The sequence below is a fragment of the Panulirus ornatus genome, chromosome 1 (genome assembly GCF_036320965.1).
Source record: "Panulirus ornatus isolate Po-2019 chromosome 1, ASM3632096v1, whole genome shotgun sequence".
In the NCBI taxonomy this organism is placed as follows: Eukaryota; Metazoa; Arthropoda; class Malacostraca; order Decapoda; family Palinuridae; genus Panulirus; species Panulirus ornatus.
In genome coordinates, this window is record NC_092224.1 from 83,918,532 (window position 1) to 83,942,339 (window position 23,808).

General features: G+C 42.3%; 1 protein-coding gene across 1 annotated transcript in view; it reads right to left on the minus strand.

Annotated features, from left to right (window-relative positions):
- The window catches only part of LOC139750242 (uncharacterized), a 126,878-nt gene that overhangs the window by 61,509 nt on the left and 41,561 nt on the right, over window positions 1–23,808 (minus strand). Inside the window, exon 3 of the mRNA XM_071664752.1 lies at window positions 9,281–9,497. Coding sequence (XP_071520853.1) covers window positions 9,281–9,497 — 217 coding nt within the window. The remainder of the gene's footprint in view (window positions 1–9,280; window positions 9,498–23,808) is intronic.

The window sequence follows — 23,808 nt, forward strand, 5'->3', positions numbered from 1 at the left end:
TCTTGTCCTTAATCCGTCTGTTTGTTGTCCCTAATCCGTCTGTTTCTTGTCCCTAATCCGTCTGTTTCTTGTCCCTGTCTGTCTGTTTCTTGTCCCTAATCCACCTTACAATGGAAAAAGCAGCGCACAATGATGATGATGACTGATTGTAATATATAGGACAACATAGCTCAACATGGAATGCGACGGAATGCAGTAAGTCTCCATTCCCATACACACCTAAAATACCTTTGTGCCAAGATCTATCAAGCTCAGGTCGGGGTATGTAGCAGTTGCTATGAGAGTTTTATCAACGCTGGTTAGAGTAAAATACATTAGAGCTAAGGGACATGTTAATTTTTTTTTGTGACCACTGGCCTCTGAATAAGGGGCTCAAATTGCCCTTAGGTTGGATAGTTGGAAGGACAACACTGAAATAGATAACAATGGTGGAAAAAAGAAATCATAAATACATTTTCTCAGTGCTGTAAATCGCACTTGTTTATCCCGTTTCAACTGAGAAATAACTTTTAACATTATTTCAAAGATTTGAGCCACAGAACATGGCACGTGTTTAAGAAGACTTCGTAATGCATAAGAAACAACAGCTAATAATTACAAGCACCGATCATACCCAGACGAACGGAGCAACGTTCTTCATTTCCCAAACCATCGAACCCAAGCGTAGCTATAGTTATTTTGCTGACTGTACATACATGTACCATCCTGGTTTCAACAAATATGAGGCAATGGAGCACATAAAAAGTGAAATAATATATATATATATATATATATATATATATATATATATATATATATATATATATATATTATATATATTATACTTTGTCGCTGTCTCCCGCGTTTGCGAGGTAGCGCAAGGAAACAGACGAAAGAAATGCCCCCCCCCCCCATACACATGTATATACATACGTCCACACACGCAAATATACATACCTACACAGCTTTCCATGGTTTACCCCAGACGCTTCACATGCCTTGATTCAATCCACTGACAGCACGTCAACCCCGGTATACCACATCGCTCCAATTCACTCTATTCCTTGCCCTCCTTTCACCCTCCTGCATGTTCAGGCCCCGATCACACAAAATCTTTTTCACTCCATCTTTCCACCTCCAATTTGGTCTCCCTCTTCTCCTCGTTCCCTCCACCTCCGACACATATATCCTCTTGGTCAATCTTTCCTCACTCATTCCCTCCATGTGCCCAAACCACTTCAAAACACCCTCTTCTGCTCTCTCAATCACGCTCTTTTTATTTCCACACATCTCTCTTACCCTTACGTTACTCACTCGATCAAACCACCTCACACCACACATTGTCCTCAAACATCTCATTTCCAGCACATCCATCCTCCTGCGCACAACTCTATCCATAGCCCACGCCTCGCAACCATACAACATACATATATATATATATATATATATATATATATATATATATATATATATATATATATATATGTATATATATATATATATATATATATATATATATATATATACGATTTTCGAGGAAGTGGAAACCAAATAATCATTTCTAGTACCATTATCATTTATCATTATTATTACTAATACTATCCTCCTTTAAAAAAGTCATCATCACGTTAATAGAAAGTATATATACATGCTGTTGGATTTAATGAGTATCATTAGCAAAAAAAGCAATTAAAGCAGTTTCTCTACCATAAGTCACGATACATGGAATTGATACTATAAAAATTAAATGCTTTCATGCACTTTTTTTTTTTTTTTTACATCAGGGAAATAACGGCCAGGGTAGTTTAAGGTAGTTAGTGTCATTTGTCAATCACCAGGCGGGGGAATAACGTCATCTGTAGGTGGTCAAGCTAAGGCTACATTCCCCACACGACCTGTTTGTTTACATGTATGATCCTCACGGTGAAAATGATTGATGAATCATAACACATTAGAAATAATCCTTGTACAGAGAATTCATCTGTATCATTATCATCAAGAGTAGAATATTAATGAACAAGAATGAATATGAAAATATTTAATAGCACAATAATAACTGGTGACGAGAAATGATTAAAGAACAGTAGAATATTAATGAACAAGAAGAATGAATATGAAAATATTTAATAGCACAATAATAACTGGTGACGAGAAATGATTAAAGAAGAGTAGAATATTAATGAACAAGAAGAATGAATATGAAAATATTTAATAGCACAATAATAACTGGTGACGAGAAATTATTAAAAAAAGGCGTAAACCATCACAAATGGGAGACTATAGTTTTTACCAGGAGACGTTGATCTTTGCAGTTTAGTTTTCTTTGAGTGAATAGAAAATTGGATTCATACATTTTTTTCTTCTTTACGCTCTGGTAACCGTAACTTTCATAAATTTGTATTGAAGTAAAATCTGGCATTCAAAACTCCCAAGACCTCGACACTTTTATGAAAAATTAAATATTAATTCCGTTTCCTGACTACTTATCATAATCTTTTATTCATAGAATATATTTAATATCTCTTGTAGTATAATATATAAATGTATTATTTTACAATGACTTTCAGCGCAAGAACGGATGACATATTTTGCTTATATGTCTATATAAAAAACGAGTGTCTGTAGCCTAGGGTCAGAATAAGCTGTTACTCTCTCTCTCTCTCTCTCTCTCTCTCTCTCTCTCTCTCTCTCTCTCTCTCTCTCTCTCTCCCAGTGATTCAGTGGCTATCAAGTGTCACTCCTTTGGCCCAAGTCGCTTTATCTATACCTTTCTCCCTCTCCCACACACGCGCGGCCAGCTGGCTCTCTTTGTCCCACAAAAACACAGTCTCTCTTTCTCACACATAGCACTTGACGACGCGTAACTCGCATAACTCGAGCGTCGTAACTCTCTATCTTCCTGCGGGGAGCGCTACGTAGCGCTAATTCTGCACTGTGGCCAACTCTGTCGTCGTATGTCCTCGTATGTGATCACTATTTGTGTGTTACTTGGAGAGTGTGTTTTACACTCGTGTTGTCCCGTCTTTTTGGACTTGTACGTAGATGTACCATGTCTTTATTCTTATGTATATATTGTTCATACAGAAGCAGACCTTAAACTATGCCAGGTACCCATTCTGTCGACCAGCCCCATATGGAAGGATGATGATGAACAGCTGGGTGAACTGTGGACCGGCTGCCACGATCAGAATTCGAGCCTATGAGTGTTTGACCTCAAGACAGCCCATGCGTGCATGTATAACAGTCAGTAACGCTATCCACCTCTACACCACATCTGTTTGAATAACGTAATCAAGTGTGAGGGATCAAGGACTATATACCTCATCCCACCAGAACTCGCATACACCTCGTCAAAGAAAAAAAAAAAAAGACTCCCTCTTTGATGTCTTCCATTGATGTCGATGATCGTGTTAACCAAGTTCGGACGGATTCCCCTGAACTCCATCAGCACCTCTACCACCACCACCGGGGGAAGAGGTCAACGAAGAAGTTCCATTACGTCGCTGGTAAAACCCCCACTTCGAAGTGCCTCATATACACGTTCTTTAATAGATCATTGAACCGGAGACAGAGAGTGGCGTCATCGCCTCCAGTAGTAATGCTGTTGGTTGATCTGATCCATTTCCTTACATCAGTCAGCAGAACAAGTACAGATCCGAGTGGGATTAAACACTCAAAGAGTCGAGTGATGGGGAAGAAAAAATGAATAAAGTTTCTTAAGAATTCTGTTATGATCGCTCGGTGACTTGCTTATCACTTCGTATTTCTTGTCTGTAAAGGAAACCACTGGTTTACCTGTGATTGGTAACCGCTAGTTTACCTGTGATTCGTTTTTAAAGCCTGTTAGCTTTAACGACTGTTATAATAAGTTAGGGATAAGTGAAGCGAATATCAGCAACATCATGAAAATTGTTATAAAGATATACTACTTTTGAAGAGGGGAACTTCGTCATTAGGTTCTCGTGGCCAGGGCCAAAGATGAACACAAGATAACTGAAGAACAATGAATGATTTAACCTGTTAATGGGGTACACTCAGAGGAGTTACTGTAATGATGACTATCATGTCTTTATGATAAATGAAATCTGATGTGGCTGAACAAAGTTCGAGAGAGAACAGTTTGTTGAACATGACTAGTGTGTGTGTGTGTGTGTGTGTGTGTGTGTGTGTGTGTGTGTGTGTTTGGGGAGGGGGTAGGTTGAGACCATTTAAGAAGCCTGTGGTTAACAATTCCTGTACATCGTTCAGGAGGTAAGAGGTCGTTGGGAATGAGCCATCATCTCCTGACCAATTACTGTAATTATCACCTAATCATCCCTCTCTTTTTTTTTTCCTATACCACCAACACATTTCTCCTCATCCATCAGCTGACAGGATGATCGCCCTAGAGGGCAAGTTCAAACATCTCTTCTGCACCAGTTCTCTGACACGTATCACTGAGACCATTGCCTTCACTCACTCACTCTTGCACAACAGTCACTTCCAATCTCGATTCGGGTGACTCTTACCCAATCACAGATGAATACCCACTCGTTCCCCAGTTTCTAGCTCTACATTAAATCAATCACCAGTCTTAATTACCAATTAGTCACCAGTCTTAATCACCAGTCACTCATCAGTCTTAATCACCAATCACTCATCAGTCTTGATTACCAATCACTCATCAGTCTTAATTCACCAATCACTCATCAGTCTTGATTACCAATCACTCATCAGTCTTGATTACCAATCAATCACCAGTCAGTCGTCTTGATTACCAATCAGTCACCAGTCTTAATTACCAATCAATCATCAATCTTAATTATCACAATTTAACTCATTACTAAACACTTTCAACTAGTCAGTAGACGTGAGGTAGTTTGTTCAGAAACCTCTCCCGCTCTCACCATAACAGGATCACATCCACTATGGTAAAGAATCTTCCCATGAGAGTTATTGGATCCCTTATACGAAGGATTGGATACCATGTAAGAGGAATCTGATACGCCATAAGAAGGATCAGAATCTCTTTGACAAGATTTCTGTCCGCTGTCAGAGGATTAAAGCATCTATATTAAGCTATATGTAACATATTCCAGCTTGTATTCTTGTAATCAAGAACTAGTTTTAGTCTTTCATTTACAGGCAAACCGTCTATTATTATATACTTTAAGACGATTATCTATCACTAAATCTATCATGCTTTCGTGGACACGTGATAGATATGTATAATCAGAGCCATCTCATTAACGATATATATATATATATATATATATATATATATATATATATATATATATATATATATATATATATATATATATATATATTTATATATATATATATATATATATATATATATATATATATATATATATATATATATATATATATATATATATATATATATACCTTACCCTAAGCTAGGTAGCCGTTTTATCGACCAAACCCCTAGGGAAGGAAGAACAGCTGGGTTTGACTGTGGACCGACCGCCCCAACAACGATACGAACCCATGCTGTCGACCCAGGGCGGCCTGTGAATACGTCATGGTCAGCAGTGCATCACATACTTCTCTACATTGTAAACTTAATTACATATAAAAAATATGGTTCGTGGTCTACATAAAAACTACATACTTTCAGTGGAAATGACTCTTGGAATTTTTGAGTCGTAAATAATCGAGCAATTGGCAAGGTTTTACCGCAGGAACTCGACTACATTTGCTAAAGAATGAGAGAAAAATATGGTAGACGTCAGAGGAGGAGACTCGACCTATGACGTGCGAAGTGACGTATGTAAGCTGGATGACGGTGGTGCCACATGTATGACCGACGGTGGTGCGACATGTATGACCGACGGTGGTGCCACATGTATGACCTCATACGAGAGGGATCGTCCCTCCACACCACCACCACGATCGCCCAGGACGTCGACATAACATATCTACAGCGTCGGGGCCATTTGACAGATTCTTTTTTTTTTTGTACGAGGTTGTTCACAGACGCCCGGTTGTTATCGTCGTATGTTCACCTTGTTATCTTCCCTTATCTTCATGTTGTGGGATCCCCAGGTCACGTTCCCATCACTGTGGATGTGGATGGCCCTCCTCCAGCCCCACACACACACATACATCCACACTACTGCAGCTCCGTTGTGTCATTCCCTCGTCTCATTTACATAGCAGTTCTCCTTGAGCCTTCGCTTGGCCACAACCGCACTGCATTTTGGTTCCGTGCATTCCTCAGTGCCAGTCGTCAGTGCAGTCCAAACAGAAGGAAAAGGAATACAGGTGATAACAAAAGATTGTGTGCAGCAGGAGAGCATTTTGGGCCGGTGCATTCCTTGGTTCTCCGTCCTGAATGCAGTCGCATTTCGTGCCCCTTGTGGCGCATTCGTGGAAGACAACTTCACTATGGCTTGCAGCTCCACTCTCTGAGTTTCCCACGGTATGCGCCCAGGTCGCCCTGCTCCCTCCACTCGTTCCCCACACTCAAGAGCCCCAATCAGTAAGTCATCCACCACTAAAGGTGGAGGATGAACATCCTAGACGGATACACGTCCCTCAGTGTTCACTACAGGAACAGAGTATACTCACAGTGCGTCCTGGGAGGAGATTATGCAGTACTGTACGCTCGCGTGGGTGCAGAAGTAGGAGGAGGAAGAGGAAGGAAGAGGAGGAGGTGGTGAAGGAGAGAAGAAGAAGGAAGAGGAGGAGGTGGTGAAGGAGAGAAGAAGAAGAGGAGAAGTGAGGATGAAGATGAGGAGGAGGAGGTGAAGGAGATAAGAAGAAGAGGAGAAATGAGGATGAAGATGAGGAGGAGGTGGTGGAGGAGAAGGGGAGAAGAGGAAGAGGAGGAAAGAGGATGAACATGAGGAGGGAGGAGGAGGAAGGTATGCGGGTGGGTGGGAGGAACAAGCACCTTTTACCCTTGGGCTCAGCAAGTGCGCAACACAGTAGCCGGTCCGTAAATACCGGTAACAACACGAGAGTCGGGGGGCGGGTGAGGAGCGACCCGTCCCCCAGCCGACGCAGACTGGTTCTTGATGGCTGTGATTATCCTCATGGTTTATGTTTAGACTTGATGCATGACGCGTGACTCTCCCCCCCCCCTCCCCCCTTCCCCCAGGCTCTGCCTGACCTGACCGGTTTTGCTGTGGGGGGGGGGGGGGGCCTGGAAAACGAACAAGAGGAGGGGGAGAAAAGGGGGCAGTCGCAAAGTCATGCATCGGGAGGAATTAGCACTCATAAGGAGAGTTTGAAGTATGATGCTCTCTCTCTCTCTCTCTCTCTCTCTCTCTCTCCTTCCCTAGGATGAGATGGCAGTCGCAAGGCGCTGGTCAAAAGTGCGGGCAGGTACCACGGCACTGGTCAAGACATCATGATAGTCACGTTGAGAACGAGTTTTGCAGCTAAGGAGACCACGACCAGTGGTGAGTCTTTGTCTCCCCGACCCGGGTGAACACCAGCCAGCCATCCCTCTCTCCCTCCCAGCCAGCCAGTAGCTTGGCTCTTCAGTCACCTGCAGTGACCGGTGGTGTCCTACAAGGGGAGTGAGGAGGTCCTTCGATAATCGTTCCTTCTTTTTTCTTTCATCTTTTTTTTTCATCTTTCCTTTTTTCATGTCTTCTTTCCCCTTTTTTCATGTCTTCCCTTCACAAGAGAGGGAACTTATTCTTTCTTTTTTTTTTCTCTCTCTCTCACAACAATTAGTAAACCCATCACTGGCCAAGCTTTGGCCTAAGGGCCAAGTTGGTTTCGAGGGTGAGGTGGAGATGAGCCTGTCGAGGGTGAGGTGAAGATGAATTTGTTCGAGGGTGAGGTGGATTCACATTTATGATTGGTGTGTTGAAGATGCATTTGGCGGTTCTAACCCTCACCACAGTAGACATATGATGGTGGGTGAGAGAAGAGAGGAAGACACACACACACGCACACCCACACACACACACTCACACACACATACACACACTCACACACACACACACACACTGGCACGCGAGTGTTGGCGTTTCTAGTCTTTTCTTTCTGTTGCTATTCATATGAACACCATTTTCACAGCAATGAGTCGAACTTTCTGCCGCTGATTTTCGTCAACACTCCAGAGCGGTGAATAAAACATTTGTTATTTGCATCAATAAATCAAGTGTAAAAGCCGAATATTATCATTTTTTTCCCTCCCCGTCGGTGCTCAGTGTTCACCGTGATAATGTCAGAGATAAAAATGACATTTTCTTGAGGGACGTAACATCTCTTTTTCCCCTCGGGAGTGATAGCCTTGTTCCACTTGCATCTTCGTTTTAAAATCTGAGATGTAATTATGACGAGTGATAAAACCAGTTTTTTTTTTCTCTTTTTTTTTGCATGGCCGTAAACCAGATTCTCTCTCTCTCTCTCTCTCTCTCTCTCTCTCTCTCTCTCTCTCTCTCTCCCTCCCTCTATACATGTAGCAGGTCAATCCTCACACCCATCCTGAACGAACGAGTTCGCCACACCCGTAGTTTACGTAGCGACTCGTTCTCTCGTGTAAGTAAACTCGCCGCCCCTAATGACTGGGCTGAGGTTTGGACAAGCACCCGAACATCGGGTGGCTGCCCAGAGCAGGTACACACTGTCATTATTACCTGGTTAACCTGATCAGAGGAAGATAATTAGAGAAAGTCTATGACCTGTGGACACCCACAGGTGTGTCTACAGCCTGCCTGAGCGTAACGAGTGTACTTGGTGGAGAGGTCGCCTCTGTCAACTGCATCATGATGGTCATTATGTGTGAGTAAACCTGAGTGAAAAGTCACCTTTGGTGGGGTTCTATCATTAGGCGTACACTCACGCCAAGGAACATCTTACTCCAAAAAGGAGCCAACATTTCCCTGCTGCTGGTAGTAGCGCAGGTTTGGGCTGTAGGAGAGTTTGAAAATGTCCTGAGCAACACCAGGACGCTTTCAAAGAAACCGGTCTGGGGCAATTATGAATCAGTAAATAAATATAGACACGCAATACACAAACACATCCTACCGATTACAACATCTACCCAAATCGCTTCTGTCGTTTAAGAACGATATCAACTGACAAGTTACCTCAAGTTATCCCCAAGTTACCCTTAGTTACCCCAAGTTACTCCAGGCTACATTTTCCTCCCTGTCGTTCAAAGTTACTCCCACTCTTTCGACAGTTGACAGTCCACAGTCCTCACTCACCTCGACCACATAGGAGGATTCTTCTCCTGCCCTCCACAGCTCCCGTGTTGGAGGGTTGTGGACACGACGGTGCGTCTGACTATCTAGGACTCTGGAGGGTGGGTGTGAGGCCAGGTGGTACTTACCCTTAAGGAGTCTGTGTAGGATGTCGGCATCATCCTGCGTGTTGAGGAAGAGCGGGGCGGCGTGGTGGGTGTTGCAGGAGGTGCGGGCGGCAGCCGCCCCCAGCCCTCCCACCACCTGCACCATCATCACCCGCCGACCACCAACGCCGCCTCGGCCACCCAGCTCCACCTCCTCCCCGAGTGGGCACTGCTCCTGCCGAAGACTGCCTCCAACCACCTGCGGGAGAAACGTCAACACGTCAAACGATGGAAGTGGGAAAAGAGCCTTTTAACTGCTCGTTAAGCATCGTTAAGCTTACGATTAGTAGTAAACATGTACTAGAAAATGTGGATCTACATATGAATCACACCGAAAGCGAACAGGCCAGGGACGGATTCGTCGTGATTCGAACCAGTGTGGTAGAGACCTCGTCTTAGCAAGTAAGATGCCGTCAGTCACTGTACAAAAGGGGGGGTTACACGTTACACGTTACACGTTACACAGTGGAACGTAGGGTTATATCCTCACGTTACACAGTGGAACGTAGGGGTATATCCTCACGTTACACAGTGGAACGTACATGGCATCACTGGCCCTAGCCAGGGAGGTTAGCAACTGTAGTATAGTGCGGGTCATGAGGATGCGCTGCCTCACTGCGATCCACAACATGAAAGAAGAAAAGGTTTACAACAAGAACAAAAAAAAAAAAACAAAAAAAACAAAGGGTTTACACCCCGAATTACTGTACCTCGCCCCCCCCCCCTCCCCCCATGTATCACGCGGCTTCGTCGTTCTAATCATACCCGAAACAGGGGTTGGGAGGAGGAGGAAGGGGGGGGGGGGTTGTAAATATCTCTCCCATTCAAGAACTCAAAAGAACTTATGTGGAGGCTGCCGTATATGTACTTTCGGTATGTACACATCTCAGAAGAATGTACGTTCAGGAGGAGTAAAGTCAGGAATATATATATATATATATATATATGTATATAGGACGCCATTTGGTAATGGAGTCCTAGCTACGTCTCTTCAATGTATATCAACTGAGTGTTATATTTCTCTCTTGTGTCTCCCCTGATGATGTGATTATTACCCGAAAGTGCACTTGGGAACTTTTCGTGTTTCATTTTCCCCGTGGACTCATAGGAATATCTTGATCACGCGCAAAATTGTGATCCTTTCCAATATATGTGTATATATATATATATATATATATATATATATATATATATATATATATATATATATATATATATATATCCCTGGGGATAGGGGATTAAGAATACTTCCCACGTATTCCCTGCGTGTCGTAGAAGGCGACTAAAAGGGGAGGGAGCTGGGGGCTGGAAATCCTCCCCTCTCGTTTTTTTTTTTCCAAAAGAAGGAACAGAGAATTGGGCCAGGTGAGGGTATTCCCTCAAAGGCCCAGTCTTCTGTTCTTAATGCTACCTCGCTAACGCGGGAAATGGCGAATAGTTTAAAAGAAAAGAAAAGAAAATATATATATATATACATATATATATATATATATATATATATATATATATATATATATATATATATATATATATATATATATATAAATGATACTTTGTAGGAATAATTGTAAACACCATTTAAACCTGTATTACACAGAAAAACTTGAAGCTGTTCATTACTATTTTCACATCTTTTATTCTGTATAAGTGAATGAAAAGTTGAATCAGTTGATGTCAGTCACCCAGTGAAGTACAGCTGTAGGGAAGTTATAATGATTGTGAAGAGGAAAATTTTTTTGCCACTGGCCTCCATTTTCCCTTTATTTTCATCTGTCCTGAATAATGCATTGGAATCAAACCTACCTGTCAGCTCATATCCACTGAAAATTATTGTTCCTCAGACTGTCATTTTGTAGGCCTATATTTTCTCCTGGATTATCTTTTTCTGTCCTTAAAGCATACTAGAATCTCTTCAAGTGGTCAACCTGCTTGAAACTTCCAGTATCTTGTGAAAATTATTCCTCTTTATTCTGGCCATTCTTAGTGTTTTAATTTTTTCTATTTACATCTGTCTGTTTATCTATATCTTTCTGTCTGTCTATCTGTCTATCTATGTATCTGTTTGTCCTTATCTATTTATTTATCTGTCTTTCTGTCACTTTATTCACTATCTCTCTTTTTGTCAAGCTATTCACTCTCTCTCTCTACATATCATTACCCTATTCCCAGTTGTATGAATTGGATCACTTGAAGTTGGCTTAACAAGTGAGACCAACATTTCCATTCACACCACCTTCATTGCATTTATTATTATTATTTTATTTTTATTTATTTATTTTGCTTTGTTGCTGTCTCCCGCGTTAGCGAGGTAGCGCAAGGAAACAGACGAAAGAATGGCCCAACCCACCCACATACACATGTATATACATACACGTCCACACACGCAAATATATATACCTATACATCTCAACGTACACTTTTTCCCTGGGGATAGGGGAGAAAGAATACTTCCCACGTATTCCCTGCGTGTCGTAGAAGGCGACTAAAAGGGAAGGGAGCGGGGGGCTGGAAATCCTCCCCTCTCTTTTTTTTTTTTTTTTTTTTTTCCAAAGGAAGGAACAGAGAAGGGGGCTGGATGAGGATGTTTCCTCAGAGGCCCAGTCCTCTGTTCTTAACGCTACCTCGCTGACGCGGGAAATGGCGAATAGTATGAAAGAAAGAATATATATATATAGTTACCACCCCTCCATTCGCTTTCAAAGACTTCTAGTTGACGTTGAGTCGGGTTCGAACCCCAGTCATCTTGGCCGCGTGGCCAAGACATTCGTTATAATGCATTATCACTGTGATGACGTTAATGTTACAGTATAGAAGATAATAAGATTGTGTAAAGCTGGTGATTATGCCTTTTATGGTAAGTTCCATTATCATCTTAGCCGCTATTTCCTCGGCTTCAAAATCCTTACCAATGTTCTTAGTTGATTCTCATTCAAGGGACAGCAGCGTAGGATATATATATATATATATATATATATATATATATATATATATATATATATATATATATATATATATATATATATATATATATAATCCCTGGGGATAGGGGAGAAAGAATACTTCCCACGTATTCCCTGTGTGTTGTAGAAGGCGACTAAAAGGGGAGGGAGCGGGGGGCTGGAAATCCTCCCCTCTCATTATTTTTTTTTAATTTTCCAAAAGAAGGAACAGAGAAGGGGGCCAGGTGAGGATATTCCCTCAAAGTCCCAGTTCTCTGTTCTTAACGCTACCTCGCTAACGCGGGAAATGGCGAATAGTTTGAAAAAAAAAGGATATATATATATATATATATATATATATATATATATATATATATATATATATATATATATATATATATATATACTATTCGCCATTTCCCGCGTTAGCGATGTAGCATTAAGAACAGCCGAGAAAATACATGTTACATTATACTTACCAATAAGACCTTCTCCTTTGAAACACATCAAACTCATAATTAGTACTTAGTACGTCAACCTGGCTGACTACAGACAACGTACCGAACTGTATTCTCAGTGGAAGAGACAAGGAAGGAAGGCGGGAGTGCGTTTTCTATACCGTCGTTCTCACAGTAAATGCAGTGGCGACATTGTATGGGACTTACGTTGAAGACTCTTTTTTTTCTTTTAAGATTTTCCTATTGATGGTTGTTATCGGCTGAACGCTGACGACTGAGTTCCCGATCCCGGGTGACGATGAGTTGATAGCCCACATTCATCAACCAGTCACGACCGCGTATGGTGAAGCGTTATGTAAACATACGTATGGATGTTATGAACGAATCTTGCGATGCCTTGTAGCGGTGGTAAACACTACGGAGGTGAAGCTGGCGACGCGCTGTAACGAAACTGGTTAACGTAAGTGTTTACGAAGGCGAAACTGGTGGCGGTATGTACCGAAACTGGTAACGTAAGGAGGTGAAACCTGTGCTGCTGGAGTGAAACTGGTGGCAATGGAATACAGCCAGTAACAGCGACATGAAACTGTGGGGGGGGGTCATTAAAGGTGAAACTGGTATCATTTACCAAGTGAAACAGGTGGCACCAAAATGGAACTGGTGGCGCTCCCTAGTGAAACTGGTGGCACCAAAATGGAACTGGTGGCGCTCCGTAGTGAAACTGGTGGCACCAAAATGGAACTGGTGGCGCTCCATAGTGAAACTGGTGGAGCCAAAAACAAAAAGTGACCAACATTCAACACTTCCATCCGAGGTAACGTGATCTTTTACATGATCACAAAATCAGTTAGTAATATCTATTTATATTATATCTATCTATCTGTATATATATATATATATATATATATATATATATATATATATATATATATATATATATTTTTTTTTTTTTTTTTTTATACTTTGTATATATATATATATATATATATATATATATATATATATATATATATATATAGATAGATAGATAGATAGATAGATAGATAGATAGATAGATAGATAAATAGAGAGAGAGAGAGAGAGAGAGAGAGAGAGAGAGAGAGAGAGAGAGAGAGAGAGAGAGAGAGAGAGAGAGAGAGTTTCCTGCCGCAGGAGTCCTTTCTATTTCAATGAAGCCACCCCGGCGCTCAGGAAGGTGGGCCACGTCCATCAGGCGGGACCACTGGTCATCAATTGCCCCAGTGTGTGTGTGTCTGTCTGTGTGGGGAAGCTGCCGGGCCACTGTAAAAAGCGTTCGGTTCTTCCACTGAGGTAGTTGCACTGTGGGCATGACTGGTCCTGGGGTGTGTTGAATCGTCTTTTTTTTTTTTCGTAATTTAGGGAAAGGATGTTGTGGAGAGCGTACATGGGAAAGTGACCCGTATTTGTCTGGGGCGTGTGGTTTCAAACGAGTGTATTATATCTGGTAGAGTGGTCCTTAAGGCTAAGTTGGGAAGGCGGTTACTATGAGGAATCATTCCTCTTGAAAGAGACAGAGAAATGATTCCTTTTTCCTTACCTCCGCTACGTCGAAATTTCTATATGGAACCTAAACGACACCTGCCTCGAGCCGGGTTCCAGCCCTAGGTCGACCAGCCCACCCATAGGTCGAGCAGCCCATCCACAGGTCGACCAGCCCATCCATAGGTCGACCAGCCCACCCATAGGTCGACCAGTCCACTCATAGGTCGACCAGCCCATCCATAGGTCGACCAGCCCACCCATAGGTCGACCAGCCCACCCATAGGTCGAGCAGCCCATCCATAGGTCGACCAGCCCATCCATAGGTCGACCAGCCCACCCATAGGCCGACTAGCCCACCCATAGGTCGACCAGCCCATCCATAGGTCGACCAGCCCACCCGTCCCTCCGGCTTATCATCGAAAAAGAAAAGAAAGTTCGATAGCAGACGGGCGGCGTGTGTCATAACTAACCATCTAGCCATTAGCTATGTAGTTGGCTCGCTGTCTCGTTGGCTAGCTAGCCCAGGCGGCCACTGGGACGTCAAAGCTCCAGTAAAATGAGTCGCTGAATTATGACAGCTAAATTGGTTCGCTCGGGAGCTGACTCGCTCGGAACTGGTCTTACAATTATGCTAAATGCCATCGTATGTCACAGTTCTGGTATGAGACCAGGGCATCGGCGGGGAGAAAGTCTGGCAGTGAGAGTGTGTGATGGTGGGGTGGGATTAACTCCCCCAGGGAGTGGGATTAACACCCTGGGGAGTGGGATTAACTCCCCTTGGGGAGTGGGATGAACTCCCTGGGGAGTGGGAGTTGATGGCGTGTAATTGAAGGTTCGTCCAGCAGTTACTCCACTTATCGAGTTATATTTGCATACCTTTATCGTTAGTTTAAGTGACAGCTTAATCACAGTTGATGTTCCCTGCAGATCTAAGGTAATCAGAAGTAATCACGAGCTGCAGATCTAAGGTAATCAGAAGTAATCACGAGCAGCGTATCATTTTCTTCAGAAATATAGGGACATGTAATCATGGGGGAGCTGTATCAGTAAGTCATATGTATGACATGATTGAGAACTGTTTAATTCTGGTCAGAAATCACGGGTTCAGAGGTGCAAGATCGGTCCGTTGTCCATGACTCTCTCTCTCTCTCTCTCTCTCTCTCTCTCTCTCTCTCTCTCTCTCTCTCTCTCTCTCTCTCTCTCTCTCTGGCGACGGCTGCGCACCTCACTGACTGTCAAGTTTCCCTCCTTTGACCCAGGCTACTGTTTCGGCTCTTTTCTGCCTCACCCACACACCTGGGGCTGCTGCTGGCTGGATGGCTGGCTTTCACTCCACAAACATAACACTTGACGACACGTAGTTCACGCGACTCGTTCTTCTTCGTTTCCCTACTACATTTTCCTAAGGTGAGCGGTGAGTGCTACGCGCTATCCACTACACCTCCCTGCCTTTAGTAGTAGTAGTAGTAATAGTAGTTGTAATAGTAGTAGTAGTAGTTGTTGTTTTTGTTGTTGTAATAATAGTAGTAGTAGTAGTAGTAGTAGTAGTAGTAGTAGTAGTAGTAGTAGTAGTCATAGTTGTTGAAGTAGTTGTAGTAGCTGTAGTAGTTGTAGTAGTAGAAGCAGGATAAAACATGATCTCAAATCATATTGCGCAGAGGATAATATAAACATCCTATGAGAATAAAAGTTAAATATTACAATTAGAATTACCAAAATTACATAAACATTCTCGTACTGAAGTTAGAACACGTGTTGCTGTAGATGAATCTTAAAAAAATGTTATCTTACACGTGGGATGATGGTTGGCGACGCTCCCTCCCGCATGCGGCTGGCAGAAAATGCCATAGAGGGCGAGTGTGTTGCGACCGTGGGTGTTGTGTGTGTGTGTGTGTTTGTGAGATGGGAGGGACGCAACTGGTGTTCGCTAAGACTGACGTAAAACACACAGAGATCATTACACCCATGACCTGGTTGGTGTCTGGAAGCAATTTTTTCGGCCAGGTGTAATCATCTTACAAAAAAAATAATGACTATACAAACACGAATACATATTTTTCCTGCCAATTATTATATTTATTATTTCTTTTTTGGCTCTAGATCCAAAACCCTACCTCATGTACACGAAGGACGGTGTAGATTGATACTGAACTGTTATACAAACATATATTCTTATATATTATGAAGCTTTGGTGCCATACAGATGCTGGGCATAATTCAGCTGTGGTCTGACGTAGCAGCTGCGACATGTAAACAATACCCTTCTTCGAGTCTGTGGATTTGAGTTGTGTGTACCTGGAGCAGATGATCAAGCCGAGTTAATCCATCGTGAGGCCAATGTGATGGATGCAATTCAGTGATCATTTGATACCCATCCCTACCATGGTCTACCATGAGCACTGAAGTACTGAGCAAAGCCGAGGTGGATGGATCTGGTGCTGTCTTTAGTGGACGTAATGTAATAAGGAGAAACCTTACGTTTCTGGGGGACTTTGGGGAGTGAGTCTCGTCGCCTTGCGTTCACTACAGCCTCACCGAAGGGGAACTGTTGCATATGACGGGTGGTGTTGGGAATAGGTTCTTGTGACGATAGCTAAAGTACGATCATCAACAAAGGACACAAAGGTGAGAGAATTTCCATCTATCCTGTTTATCATGGCCGGGAAATATAGATGAAACGAGTTAAATGACATGTATGTATGATCCCCTATATTGACATACTTACTGGAACAGTGTGAGGGAAGAGTTCTCTCTATATCGTGGAGGATTTATAGACGTCGGGTCAACAAACCTTCACAATTACATCACTTTGGTGTGTTCCAATCAGTCTTGGTACTGAAGACATCCATCTTCACGTCCACTGTAATAAGCTGTATATATATTTTTTGTTTCCCCCTCTCAGCTTCTCGTTCTGCCGTCTGGTTGCTCCGTCGTTCATTAAGACGTGATGGCTGTCCAGATGTGATTCAGCTGGTTTAGAAGTTTCAAGGTTGTGATCAGGTCGTCCAAAGGTTGTGATTCATCCTGCCCACGATAGAGCGTGTGTTATGGCTCCAAAAAAAGAAAAAATGAAGAGCCATAGAATTGTGAACCAAACACGGCACGGTACTCCAGCTCCGTAGGTGGCATTGGGTCTTATCTCTGTGGCTCAGCGCTCAGTCGTTCTACTGACATTTACCAGCGACAGAACCCCACACCCCCGTGGGCCTGACGGGTCGCATAATATCCGCAGATAACTCGAGTGTGTGACTTAATTCGTTCGAGACGGCGAACATACGAAGCAGTTCGTGTGTGTGTGTGTGTGTGTGTGTGTGTGTGTGTGTGTGTGTGTGTTTGGGGCAGGTGGTTCATCCCGGGACAGCCAGCTGTGGTTGTAGGCTCGCCCGTCGAGGATATACTTCCAGTGTGTTGGTTTTAATCTCCAGTATATAGCAAGTGTTAGAAAAACAGGTGTGTGTTCATGTGTGCCAGTAGACGCAAAGAGCGATATCCTTATATAGTGTATACTGTATTATCTCGCGCTATCTGTGTACATATCTTGTGTATTATCTCGTGTGATCTGTGTACATATCTTGTGTATTATCTCGTGTGATCTGTGTACATATCTTGTGTATTACCTCGTGCTATCTGTGTACATATCTTGTGTATTATCTCGTGTGATCTGTGTACATATCTTGTGTATTACCTCGTGCTATCTGTGTACATATCTTGTGTATTATCTCGTGTTATCTGTGTACATATCTTGTGTCAGGGAACATGAGGATCCAAGCGTTTTCACTTACTTTTTTTGATAATATAAATACACAGACTACATAGACACAAGGTCTAATGTGGCCTTAACACTAGTGAGAATGATGAAGTCCCCCTAAATGATGAAGTAGTTCCCTTAAATGATGTTGTCCCCTTAAATGTCTGTTTTTCTTTTCTTACACTAACTTCTTTGCAGGCCATCTTTATGTTGCTTTGCTCTGCATGGCGCGCGTCTTTCTGAATAAATGTATCCTACAGACCCTATATATATATATATATATATATATATATATATGATCCATCTAAGGAAGGATTCGAACCTATGACTTTTGTGTGACAGGTGAACGCGTTATCACTGTGGGGTTATGATGGTCTTGAAGTTAACAAAACATGTGACTGTCACGTCCATATGAGGAAACTATACGCAGTGACCAGACCACTGTCGAATTTGGAGCTAACTTTATAGATATCCCACTGCCTTCCCACTGGGGTATCATAGACACGGTAACAATCATCGTCCACTTGGTACATACACAAAATAATCCCATACCTTAACAGGATTCCAACCTGGGAACTTCATGTGGGGGACGAATGTGTCACTAGCGAAGTCAAACGATGGCTTGTATGGTATTCAAAGCCACACATATGATACATTCTATGGAATATATATATATATATATATATATATATATATATATATATATATATAGCGTTCGGCACTTAACGTCCCTCAAGACTAGAAGCCAATATCAGGGGTTACATCCTTGATGACTTGGAAACACTGATATCATCTGAGTTGTTATCTCGCTACAGAAACAAATCTAAAAACTCCATGACAGTACGATAACCTGCGCCTTGAAACCTGCCTGCGCATCCTCTTGCGAGTTTATTATTGTGACTTCTGTCATGAAAAATGATATCTAGCTATGTCAGGCCGGGGTTCAAAACGTGACGACGCCCGTTTTTAAACACGACAATATATATATATATATATATATATATATATATATATATATATATATATATATATATATATATATATATATATATATATATATATTTTATATACCTTGATTTGTAGACTTTTACATGAATTACAGATTCTTAACTAATAAGTAGCTTATAAAACATCTGAAAACAAGTTATCTTTACCATAATTACAAGCTCAGCACCGGTGTATGATACATAAACAAAAGCCAAACGTTCTTCACCGAGATAATAACATGTTTCCTAAAGGTCTTTGACTTCGTCGGTTCCACCATTACTGTGTCTCAATATTATTATGATATTCCTGACAGCATCGTTGACTGGTTAAAAAAGTTGCTCTTCTGATAGGATTCAGGAGGTCACCTTCAAAGGCACACACACACACACACACACACACACACACACACACACACACACACACACACACACACACACACACACACACACACACACACACACCGGTTTTGGAGGGATCAAAAAAATAATATTACCTACTGGCCGTCTCTCATGAGAGGATTTTTAAGGGACTGCTACCCTTTCTCGTTTATATAAACGACTTAAGTAACGCTTCATCGTACATGCATCATGGATCGTCCTCTGTCGAAGGCATCTTGTGACTTAAAGTTTCTCTTACTTGTCAGAAAGATCCTTGAGGACAGATCCCAGAGGAGAGACATAGAGATATATAATCGCCTCCATGAACCAAACTTAAACCTAAAGCTTTAGAGTTGAATAATAATGGTAAGTTTAATTCTTGATGTGATGGCAGGTGCCCACAACAGGATCTTTCGTCATCGGCGTTGACAGAAAGACCACCAACCAAGGTAAACGTATGAATGGCATAAGTGAGTGTGCGCATCATTACAAGAGGAGCGTCATTCGTACACGCGTTGAGGAGAGCGATCGAGGTGTGCTCAACCCTGGCAGCTTCTACACCAAGAACTTCGACGTGTCCCCGGCAAATGTTGATTAACAATGGATATTCAAATACTAAATTTGATACCATTGTGAACACCATGGGAGAGCAACATCTCATGGCAGACAGACAACCTCAGCGTGGCAGCATTAAAGTTGACTACAGGAACACATTGACGACAACATATCGAAAGGACGAGGAGAAGGTCGTGCGAGACACTGTGGCCAGAAACAGCAAAGCGTTTGATGAAGGCAAGTCTATCAGTCTGATCATATACCACAAGAATCCAAAATAGAGTTGGTCGCTCAGGAAGTTTGAATCGTACCGATGTGGTATATGAGTACCGATGGGAGCTCTCAGCTCCACCACATAGGACATACGACAACCCGACTCTCGCTCCACCCTCCGCTTTCAAGTCCATTTATAGAGGATCAGTGACATGGGCTCAAGTACCTCCCGTTCGTTATCTCGGCTTCACCGCCATTGCTAAGAGTCCACGACGGCCTTCAGTAGTCACTTCATTTTATGCGTATCAGAATACCCGTTCACTCCAGGCATTAAGTAATGATCACAGGATACGAATTAGACTTTAATTACCCGCTGTTGTAATCGGTACTAATCACACTTACCCCAGCAGTATAAGGTTTCATTAATACTTACGTGTATGTCTGTCATTTCTACTTGTTCATAACGCATTATGATAAAACGACTTATCGGTCTTTATCATTTGATTTCATACTGGTATTTACATTCGAATGAAACGAGTGTGTACCTGTGAGTTTACGTCTTCCTTCTTATTCCTTATGATTACTTGCGACGGCATGTTTTCTGTTCGAATTCTGATTTTCTCTCAGCTTTCTGTGAACCGCTTCAAGTGCAGTGGGCAGGCAGGGGAGGGTATCACAAACAGATGATGCAAGTGTTGTACGTATGTTGTACATAAGTGTTGTAGATAAGTGTATCATAGAAAAGTGTTGTTTGAGGTTGTAGGAAGGGACTTTTGCGAGTGAGTATTGTACGCTACTGTTATGGACGGGTTCTGTGAGGGCAGATGCTGTAGGGTAAGAAATGTTACGTCTGGCTATAGATAAGTGTAAAGTATCAAGTGTGATCATCTCTTCACGAGTGTAAAGTATCAAGTGCGATACCTCGCTCAACTTTACAATGTAAAGCTGTTCATAATTACTCCCCAAGTGAGCTCCACCGTGGTCGTAAAACCGACGCCTCACTCCAGACCGTAAACAGGCTAGGGAGATTTACCATCTCTCCTCAGGTCAGACAGTTTACAGTCAAATTTACATACACCGCGCTGCTTGGTACCTGGTTCATCAACCAGGGAGGGGGGGAGGAGGACAGGTATATACTTACCTGTAGGGTACACTGGGTTACCAGGCAGTCAGGTGGGGGCGTCTGGTACCTACCTGCCTTGGGTGGAGAGTACACAAACATGAGTAGATGATTACATTAAATTGATTGTTGTGTGTGTGTGTGTGTGTGTGTGTGTGTGTGTGTGTGTGTGTGTGTGTGTGTGTGTGTGGGGCCGTGTTGTTCTTCTGTCTTCCTGCACACTGTGGACAAGACATGGCAAGGACGGGAAACGATTCAGCAAAAAGTTTTAATCCTCTGGTCCTGAGATAAGATCTCGTCTTACCCACAAAGTACATCTGGTAGCTGCCGTTCGTTCGTATAGCAAATCCATCCATATCCTTATGACAAGACACGTCGCCTCTTTAAAATATACATTGATAAACCCCAAAAAATCCCCCCACCCCACAAAAAAAAAGCATAGAAAAACACGAAGCCGTAAATCCTCATAATTTGTCAAAGATAAGATTTAGCGGTTCGTTTGACATGAGAATTTGACATTTGGCTCCTCTGCCAGCTTGAACCCCGTTAACTAACTGCGAAAGACATTTACTTTCACCTCTAAATCATCTATACGTATAATATGGTGGTTATAGGTTTGACTGGCCATGAAAGAGGGAAGATGTATAAGTGAACGACAGACGACTTATCATTGTTGGTCAGCTACCAGAGAATCTGTGGCCCAGTTTTACAAGCGTTTTTTTTATATTTGTGTTGTATTCACAAGATGTTTCACTGTGTGATGACTGATGCTGTGGAGTTGTATGGGAATGTCCCTTTGTTTGTATATGACCGACATCAGCTTCGACAGATCTAACCGAGCTTGTAACTTCCTCGTATTTGCATAAGGGTTGATCCTGTTTTTCTTATGATCTAACCCTCTATATTCCCTATGATAGGCTAGGTTTAAGCGAGGCTTTATAAGCTCGTATGCGTCCTCAAGAAACGTGTTTCTCTCCCTTTTTATATACAGAAGGAGATCAGATTATGAACCTCGGTTCGAGACTTTGTTTCGAACACAATGAGATGATGACACAATATCCAACTCTTGAGTTTTGCTTTACAATCAGCTGTTCCTCTCGAAGGATTTTGTTTATAATTATCTTTTCAAGCAAAGTTTATCCTTCGAATTTTGAACATGAATATTTGAATATAGGTTAACACAGATTCAGAATCTTAAATCATATTTACTGAACGAATTTGATCAAGACAATTTTCAACAGAGTTGTAAGAGTCATTGTCGTGAACGCACACACAACCAACCCGCGTCACACTTTCATACGGATGGGGATGTCAGCAACCAATCAACGGCCTGTTTGCATATGGTAATCAAGCAAATCAACATTGGGCTTACAAACTCTCACGGACGAATTGCTTCTACTAACTTATATTGATTCATTTTCCCTCTCTTCCCCCGGTTCATATTACTCGTTTCCGAAATAAGATCAACAGTTATGCAGAAATTAATCAAGCGGACACATTATTGATCCGGATGATCAAGTACGGATAGAATGGCCATTATCGAAACGTATCCAGTTCTCTCAGTCCAGGTTCAAACTGCGTACTGCAACTGAGCCTTGAATCCACGAGCCCCTCCCTGCTGGAGTGGTGAACCAGATATGAGCGACTCAGAATGAAAGTCCTCGAGGATGTCTGGGTGTGTGTGTGTGTGTGTGTGTGTGTGTGTGTGTGTGTGTGTGTGTGTGTGTCTCAGGTACCGCCTACTGAAGAATGCATATGTGTGTTTCAGGTACCGCCCAGAAAGCTTTTGAAGCGGATACAAACTTTCCTCTCTCATCCTCTTCTTATGTTCAAACCATTTCAGCACACCCTCTTCAGCTTTCTCAACCGTACTCTGTCTGTTACCACCACTTCCTCTAACCCTATCATTATTTACTCAATCAACCTTCTTCATGCAACATGTTGTCTTCAAACATTTCATTTCCAACACATTCCGTACGTTCTCATCGGTACATTTTCATATCAAACCCATGACTCGCATCCATACAACACCGTCAGGACTACCGTACCCTCTAACATATCCATTTTTGCCTTTCCAGGTAGTGAACCCTCTTTCCACACAAACCTCATTGCTCCCAGAACCTTTGCCCCCTCACCCACCCTATGACTCTAATCAGCTTCCACGGTTCCCTTTACTTCCATGTCCACTTCCGGGTAAGTAAATCACTTGGTTTCCTCCAAGATTTCGCCATTCAAATTCACACCTCATCTAACCTGTCCCTTTGCACTATTGAACTTTAGAACCTTGCTTTTATCAACATTACTCTCAACTTTTTCCCTTCAAAAACTCTCCCAAACCCAGGCACCAACATCTGCAGCTCCCACTAGATTATGCCACCAGGGCCGTGTCATCGGCAAACAATAACAGAAACAAAAACAAAACCAGCCCTTCCCAAAACCACTGCATGGTTTTAAGATCCATTATTACAGTACAGTCGTGTACGATGGTCATCCTTAATCACGAGTTACTATAAGCATGTTTCACATATCCATGAATTACCACCTCAGCGGATACGTAGGTTTGTCGTTATTTTTGTGTACAAAGATGATTCATTCCTGATAGTTAGAAGA